The sequence below is a fragment of the Merops nubicus genome, unplaced genomic scaffold (assembly GCF_000691845.1).
Source record: "Merops nubicus isolate BGI_N331 unplaced genomic scaffold, ASM69184v1 scaffold12909, whole genome shotgun sequence".
In the NCBI taxonomy this organism is placed as follows: domain Eukaryota; kingdom Metazoa; phylum Chordata; class Aves; order Coraciiformes; family Meropidae; genus Merops; species Merops nubicus.
Genome location: NW_008631749.1, coordinates 8,375 through 17,123, shown reverse-complemented (window position 1 = coordinate 17,123; position 8,749 = coordinate 8,375). Strand labels below are relative to the sequence as shown.

General features: G+C 49.8%; 1 protein-coding gene across 1 annotated transcript in view; it reads left to right on the top strand.

The window, feature by feature from the left end:
• Positions 1-8,451, top strand: part of CACNB4 (calcium channel, voltage-dependent, beta 4 subunit) — a gene marked incomplete at its 5' end in the record, with an annotated part of 24,118 nt that extends 15,667 nt beyond the window's left edge. Inside the window, 3 exons of the mRNA XM_008947688.1 lie at positions 377-472; positions 4,907-5,092; positions 8,191-8,451. Coding sequence (XP_008945936.1) covers positions 377-472; positions 4,907-5,092; positions 8,191-8,451 — 543 coding nt within the window. The remainder of the gene's footprint in view (positions 1-376; positions 473-4,906; positions 5,093-8,190) is intronic.
• Positions 8,452-8,749: the final 298 nt, after the last annotated feature.

Here is an 8,749-nt window from a genome sequence, read left to right as displayed (position 1 = left end):
TGCTCCCCAAGGGAACCTGCTGCTGCTGCTGTGCCACGACCAGTCCAGTATAATTCTGTACAGACAGAGTTCTGGTCCTCTAGAAGATGATTTTTGTCACAGTTGACCTGTTGCTTCAAGCACAACAGAGTGAGATCACCATCCTCAGTGCAGGGGAGCTGTTTGAGGGCTCCAGCAGGCTGCTGAGGGACACGTGCACAGCTCTCAGGGGGCTTATCCAGGAGGTCTGTGCTTCTATTCAAGGGCAGTGTTTTTTTCTGTCTTGTTGAACTTAACAGAGCTTCTGAACTTGGTCATCCTCCATGGGGACGTGGGGCTGAGCTTTGTGGAGAAGGTGTGATCCTTCAGCTCACATTTTCCTCTTTTCTTCTGACAGGTTTTGCAGCGACTGATTAAATCCAGAGGGAAATCCCAAAGTAAACACTTGAACGTTCAGCTGGTGGCAGCTGATAAACTTGCACAATGCCCACCAGTAAGTATGGAAGAAAGGCTAAAGGACTTGTGATACGTGTTGCTGTGTTGGTCCTGGATTATAGCTGAGTTCCTGTGAACTTTCCCCCTGATTATCTCCTGTGCTGGGTTTATTGTGATCTTTGGCAAGGGGGCAGGTCAGAAATGACATGTGTGGTAAACCTCATCTAGCCCCTTAGCAAGTGACATCATTTGTGCTATCTTAAGGTCCCAAAGGGCCAAAGTCTCCAGGTTTGGGAGGAGGTTTTGGAGGCTGCAGAGGACTTGCCCTCAGCTGTGCAGTGTGAGTCCAGCCCTGGTATGGAGTGAGCTGTGCCTGCAGCTCCTAACCCCCTAACACAGCAGGGCCTGCAGGATGTTAACCCAGTCACCTCACCAGAGCAGTCACTGCTCACCCACCACATCATCAAAGGTACTGATGGCTCCTTGAGTGCCCTGCTGCTTCAGGAGCAGGGGTCCTGGGTGGCTGGTGGGGCAGGCAGGTCTGTGCAGAAGAGCTGTGCTGCTCTTTGGACAGGGCAGCTCAATGTTGGGTTTGTTTCTGAAAACGACGACTGGTTTCTGTGGCAGAGAAAGTCACTCTGTGGAAAGCAGCTTTGAACTGTAGGGTTGGTTTTGTTGGAAGAGACCTTCCAGATCATTGAGTCCAACTGTTCCCCATCCCTGCCAGGTCCCCACTGCCCCGTGTCCCTCACCCCACATCTCCACAGCTTGGAAACCCCTCCAGGGGTGGGGCCTCCACCACTGCCCTGGGCAACTCTCCAGGAAAGAAATTGTTCTCCAGGGACAACCTCAACCTCCCCTGGGGCAACTTGAGGCTGTTCCCTCTTGTCCTGTCCCTTGTCCCTTGGGAGCAGAGCCCGACCCCCCCCTGGCTCCAGGCTCCTGTCAGGAGCTGTGCAGAGCCAGAAGGTCTCCCCTGAGCCTCCTTTGCTCCAGGCTCAGCACCCCCAGCTCCCTCAGCTGCTCCTCCCCACACTTGGCCTCTAGACCCTTCCCCAGCAGCTCCTTTGCCCTTCTCTGGCCACGCTCCAGCCCCTCAAGGTCTTTTTTAGAGTGAGGGGCCCAAAACTGACCCCAGGATTTGAGATGCAGCCTCCCCAGTGCTGAGTGCAGGGGGATGATCCCTGCCCTGCTCCTGCTGGCCACACTGGTGCTGATCCCAGTCAGGGAGTTTGTAAGCTGGGTGTGGGGTTGTGTGACCTCACTCTGGTAGCAAAGAGACAACTGTCCCCAGGGCTGACTGGACAGTCCAGCCCAAGGCTTGCTGCTTGCCTGCCTTAGGCCAAAGAACTGTGAGATGGAATCAGATAAGTTCTGGGAAGTTCAGAATAGGCACTGGGAAGGTTTCCATGAAAAGCAGCAAAGTGCTGAGCAAAGAAATGTCTTGGAACAGTCCAGGAACAAATGGGGGATTTGAGCTCAACAGAACAAATGACCAGCCCTAATGGTCAGAAGAAGCTTCTAGAAGACTTTGCCTCGTGTTATGTAGACCTTAAAAGGATTGCCTCCATTTCAGGTGGCTTTCATCCTCAATAATGTGTAGCATCTTGCATTTGGCTTTCTTGAACTTCATGAGGCTGGTGACTGGATCTACATCCAGCCAGTTGTGTTACCCCAGAGACTTGTCAGCTTCTGGTTCCAGTAACTTCAGGTGGCTTTGTTCACCCTCTCATCCTTGTTCTCTGCTTGGAGCAGCACTGAAGGATGTTCAGACCATCTCAAGTTCTTCTGGAGAGCTCAGCTGCACCCAGTTTCTCCCGTGTCATTTTCTGCTGAATTATTATCCCTTAAAAGAATGACAGAGAATCCCTGTGAGCCATTCCATTTCCAGAAACTCAAGCAAAGTTGCACACTCTTCTGTAGCACAGAGTAATGTCTGTGGAAGCTGGTACCATCCTCACTCCTCAGGGGTGCCAGCTGAGTTCTCTTGAGTTCCACCTGCACCTCTTGCAGCACAGCTGGTGGCTTTGTGTCAAGAGGAGAGACCTGAAAACCATAAAATCCTGTTTTTTTTTCTCTCATTTGCCAGCCTTAAGTAACCAGCTGGTGCTGTATGTCTAGACATTTTAAAAATAGCTGCCTTTGGGGGCATATTTAAGTGCAGGAGCTGCTTTCATTATTAATTCCTTGGGGATCTTTCAGGGTGGCTGGTCCCTGCGGCGCTCCCTCGGGCTGTCCTGACCGTGCAGCTCGGAATGCACCAGTCCTACACAGCTCCTCGTGGGCTTTTAACTTTTTTAAAGAGTTATAGGTTTGTGTCAGGGCTGGAGAGGGTACACACCCCTCTGGGCTCTTTGACAGAACCTAAAAAATAGGTTTCAGCAGAGCTGAAAAGCGTTGGTGTAATTAAATCCGGCCAGCGCCCCAGATCTATCTCCAAGTTCAAATTCCTCCTTCTCAGGTGCCTCTCTGTCCTCCTGGGTCTGTCTGGGGCATCTTTTCCCCCCAAGCCTGAGCTCTAGACCTAGAGCAAGATGCCTTTTGGGATGGCCCTTGGCTGTCCTAGCTCTGGGCTGTGTCTGCAGCTCCATCCCTCTGACAGCCCCTCTCCTCCTGGGCGTTCCTGTGGGTGAGGAGTGAGTCTCTGGAGCCAGGGATGGGGAATTCTCTCTGTTGTGTGTCTCTGGAGCCAGGGATGGGGAATTCTCTGTGTTGTGTGTCTCTGGAGCCAGGGATGGGGAATTCTCTGTTGCTGATGTGTGCCTGGGGTGTTTCACAGTGCACCAGGAAACCAAAAGAAGCAGCAGAGGACAGTGGCATTTAGTTTAGCCTCTCTTCAGGAAAGCCCACTGCTGTGAAGTCCATCACTTCAGGAACACTTGGATATGGAAATGCTCCTATGGCCACTATTTTATAGGAAATATAACAGTGACTAGAATGCATCATGAGGAGAAATGGGGGAAAAACTGCTTTACTCCATAACACTTACAAACAAGGATCTCCTCACAAGATTCTTTCCTCCCAAGCACGAATTCTCATTCAGTCCTTACTTAAGAAATCACTTCTTATATTCCAAGTGTAATATTTTAATTTTGATCTTTTCCAAAGGAAATTAAATGTAAGCAAAACACAGTCTTTTATTGCCTAACCTAACTGTGCTTGAATTACTGACTTCTTCCACCAATAGTGATGTGACAGAATGGAATATGGGGTGTATCAACATGTTTAGATAGCAAAAGAGGGTGTAAAGTGTATAGAAGAGAAAATAATTCATAAAATGAATTATAAAATAGATAAAGAAATGGAGGAGCAAACCAAGCAGGTATAAAGAGTGAATTTGAGCAGAGGATGCAGTAGGTGTAGTATGAGGAGTGTTGTTGATAGAAGAAACCCTCCATATGAGCTGGCAGAGGAGGGAACATTTCTCAAACATGCTGGTAAGAGAGAGCAAAAGGAAAATAAAACCAAAAGAATGTCTTTAGCAATAAGATAAGTTCTGGAGCAGACTTCAGGGCAGAAGGTAGATGCATGGTCAGAACTTCTGATCCATTCACCCTGCAGTTTAACCTCTTAGGCTGGAGCTGTCAGCTCTGTGAGCAGTGGGCAGATCTCTCAGCACACAGGAGGAGTAGCAGCCTGTGGTTTGCATCCCTTGCTCTGAACACCTCCAACCCCTGCACACACTTCTCCTTCCCTCTGCTGTTTTCACACAGTGTTCTCTTTCTCCACTAAGGTGTGAGATGAAGTTGAAGATGAAGCACCAAATTTCACTGCTGAAAATGCGTTTCTGTTTCTCTCGAGGGACTCAGTTTCTGGTGGTTCATTATCAGCACTTGTCATGCTGATAATCTGAAACCATGGTCTGCAGAGTGACCCTTTGGCTACTTGGGTAGAACAGAAGCCACATGGCTTCAAAATCCTCTCTGTGGATTGTGTGGTGAGCAGGTCCAAGGCAAGTAGGCCAGGAAGGCCAACAACATCTGTTAGTGTGGCCAGCAGGAGCAGGGCAGGGATTGTCCCCCTGGATTCAGCACTGGGGAGGCTGCACCTCAAATCCTGGGGTCAGTTTTGGGCCCCTCACTCCCAGAAGGACCTGAAGGGGATGGAGCATGGGCAGAGAAGGGCAACGGAGCTGCTGGGGAAGGGTCTAGAGGCCAAGTGTGGGGAGGAGCAGCTGAGGGAGCTGGGGGTGCTGAGCCTGGAGCAAAGGAGGTTCAGGGGAGACCTTCTGGCTCTGCCCAGCTCCTGACAGGAGCCTGGAGCCAGGGGGGGTCAGGCTCTGCTCCCAAGGGACAGGACAAGAGGAAACAGCCTCAGGCTGTGCCAGGGGAGGCACAGAACCTTGTGAACCCTGCTGCAAGGCTACAGTGACTTCTGAGACCCTCAGCTTTTCACCTTCTCAAGTCCCAGGCTGTGGTGCTCCCTGGCTGCCTCTCGCGGGGTCGGCGTGCTGCCCACCACTGAACATCCCTTTCTGTTTCCTTGTGCCCAGGAAATGTTTGATGTCATTTTGGACGAGAATCAGCTGGAGGATGCTTGTGAGCACTTGGCAGAGTACCTGGAGGCGTACTGGCGTGCCACCCACACCACCAGCAGCACCCCCATGACTCCTCTCCTCGGGCGAAATTTGGGCTCCACGGCACTTTCCCCCTACCCTGCTGCCATCTCGGGGTTGCAGGTATGAGAAACCCCCTCAGCCCTGGCACCAGTGCAGGTCAGGTGGGGGTTTTTTCCATCTGGGGGAGAACAGTGCCACGTGTTTCCTGCAGCAGGACTCCTGTGGGCTTTGGTGGCTCTTCACTCGCTGCCTGGCCGCTGCCAGCGGTGTGGGGGGAGCTGAGGCCCATCGTGGGGGGAGAGGCCTCTTGAGGAGGGGTTAAACAACACTGCCAAGGGATATTAAAGATGTATATATTAGAAACTGTCTTTTTTTTTAGTGGGGGGAGGGAAAAAGGCGTTGCAGATGAGATCTTTCAGGTTGAGAATGAGCGTGTAGAGTGTCACCACAGCTGAGCTCTGAGAATTCAGATCAGTGTCTGTAATGCTCCCCTTTATTTCTCCCCTCATCACTTCACCAAACATTTGCTTGTGGGTGAAAAACTTCCATGCTTGTCTCTTGTATCAGCAAAATGCCTTCATCTTTTTCAGTTCTTTGAGTGTGAATAAAATACATTTCTTTTTTTTGTTTGTTTGGGTTTTTTTTACCCATTGAAAAAAAACTCTGACCATTTTTTTCCACAGGGATAGCTCAAAATCGGCTGAACTTTGAAACTTCAAACGTGGCATGTAAATAGCCCTTAATGAGAAGTACGTGCTTTTACTAAGTTTGAAAAGAGAAAATGCTTTTGATTGATAGCTATGAATGCTTGAGAAGATCAGGATTGCAGCGACCTTTTTAAGTGTTGAGAGTTTCAGGAGGAGGTCTGGATGTGTGACGTTCTAGGAGAAGTCACGCTGAGCAAATGGTGATTAACGAATAACTCACCTGACAAATTTAACCTCTCTTCTGCTTGTAGAGTGTCTGGAAGCAGGTAACAGTTTTTGAAGGCAATGGTGTGTTGTTCAGTGTTTTCAAGGCTCACGTTCCTAGTGGCGGGCTTGACTTGGTTAGGATCAGTAAGTCCCTGCTCCCTGAGTGGCTGAACGCACAAGCACTGTTCTCTGACTCCCCTGTGCACATGTAGACTGTTGTTTCCATTTCCACCCACCTCAGAATTTCAGTTCTCCATCCCTCCATGCCAATAAAATCCCATCCACAGACCTTCCACCTCCTCAAGTTTCGTTTTCAACACCGGGTGTATCCACAGAAGTTTTTTTCAGGCATTTATTTCTCTCTGATCAATGGACACCAGCAGTAACTGTGAAATGTTGCTCCATTTACTTAGGGCAAACTCACACTGAAGATGAAAATCACCCCTGTGCAGTGGGCTGGCTGAAGGTATGCATCACATAATCCCCACTTCACCCGACCTGTGAAGGTTTAGGTGGGACTTGACTGGTGCTAGTTCTCTGCAGAGGGGTCACTTTCTCCCCGAGCCAATGCCACCCAGCTGGAGACTGCAGGATTTGGCTTTTGGTGCCCCTCTGGAGCTCAGGCCCCTTGGCAGGGCCTGGGTGTTTTCTGTGGCAATCTGAGGTGCTCCCCACCCAAGAGCTTTCACACCAGCTTGGGCCCTCCAAAGGATTCACATTGGTTTGAGCTCAACGAGGTGGTGTGGGAACTGGGAAGCACTCAACCAGTCCCAGGAGTTGAGCTCACTGGGGTGCTTGTGATGTATGAGGAGTCTGCACTTTGTGTGACCTCCTGACTCCTCCTGGCCCCACACCTTGGGGGACTGAATGCCCAGAGCCCTGTGTAGCAGGCACCCCAGAGAATGGTGCAGATTTGCTGGGACAGTCTGTACCCACTTCACCTAGCCCAGCCTTGGGGTGTCTCTTTTTTCACTTGCCTGTGGCTTGGAATTTAGTTTACTGGGAATTGAAATTTCTGATTAGTCTTTGGGCTTCATGAAGGTCACGAGGGTGAAGTCAAGGGGTGTAGATGCAGAAGAGTCAGGGTCAAAGGGAGGGTGTATGCAACAGCATACAGCTGTGCTCCAGCTGTGTCCCCTCACACCATGTGTGGGACACCTGCCAGAGCAGGTCATAACCCTGCCTAAAACAGAGGAAGACTCAGATTAGATGTGAGGAAGAAGTTGTTCACTGTGAAGTGGTGAGACCCTGGCCCAGGCTGCCCACAGAAGCTGTGGATGCTCCATCCCAAAGTCTTCAAGGCCAGGTTGGATGGAGCTCTGAGCAGCCTGCTGTAGTTGAAGATGTCCCTCCTTTCTGCAGGGGGGTTGGATCTGATGACTTTTAAAAGGTCCTTTCCAGCCCAAACCATTCTATGAAGTAAATATGCAGAGTGGTGGCCCCAGGGGATGTGGGGAGCAGCGGTGGGGAACCTGAGCCAGGTCTGGAGGATGGCACTGGGTGTGTGTCACCCTGAGAGAGGAGAGCACTGACTGAGTGTGTCCTCAGGGTATAGCTGCTTGTGCTCAAGAGAGGCTTAAAGGCTGAGGGCAGCAAGCCAAGTACTTTGGGTTTTTAGGCTGCTTCTTCTTTGTGCCATTCACTGGCAAAAAGCAGGAACTGATTCTGTTCATGTGACAAGTGTAGCACTTTATGGGAATATGAGGGTAGCAAAGGCTAAAGCTTTTAATGAATAATTCTCTTAGGAAAGGACTTCCTGACAACATCTTTAAAATATTTATTGTGTTTTAGTTGAAAGAATTTGTCCCTACCTGATCATTTGAGGTGCCCCTTAGCTGCCTGCTTAGCAGCCCATCATTTCCTTGGTGATATAAAGCTTTTTTTTTTAAACAAAAAAACAAAACCCCAAACATCATCTTCAGGCGTTTTCTAAAAATCACCTAAATCAATGCTCAACATTTCGTAAGCAGAAGAGAAGCATGAATGTTCATGTTCATGATCAGAGAAAAGTGATAAATGCTGACTACATCAGCTCACTTTTCATGCCGAAGGGCCTGTGCTGTAGCTGAGCAGGAGAGCGCCGCGAGGGCCACGTCGTGACACTGCCTTTGCTCTGCTTCCAGCTCTAGGGACCAGACCCTCCTGCTAACCCAGCCCCGTGGCCAACGGGCTGCTGTGGTGTCAAACGAATGCCACAAAAGTGGATGGATTCTGAAAAGGCCTCAGAATTAAGTCTCAAAAGGAGGTAAAAAGCGTGCCGTGTGTCCTCTTTGTATTAACGCCGGGATTCTTTGGCCCTCGTAGAGCCAGCGTGTGAGGCACAGCAGCCACTCTACAGAGAACTCTCCAATTGAGCGCCGAAGTCTAATGACCTCAGAGGAAAATTATCACAATGAAAGGGCTGGGAAGAGCAGGAACCGCTTGTCTTCCACTTCCCAACACAGCCGAGACCACTACCCTCTGGTGGAAGAAGAATACTCTGACTCGTACCAGGACGCTTACAAACCCCACAGGAACCGAGGATCCCCGGGAGGATACAGCCACGAGTCACGACACAGGCTTTGAGTTCAAGTACCTGGGGGGGGGGAAAAATAGGATTCATCAGTTGATAACTCTCCATAATGTAGCTAGGAAACAAAAATTAAAAAGAAAATCATCTTAATTTGGCAGATGTTAACGCGGCTCCGCCGCTGCCGCACTCTGCTCTCATCTGATGTTAAGTAGGGGGCAAAAACAAAGTCACCACACCCCGACGTTAGTGCCCAGTCGATCATTTAGGTTGTTTTTGGGATTATTAGGGATTATTAATTTATCCTTTTTTTTTTTAGTACAGCATTTGCATTTATAGCCATACTTTTTCTTG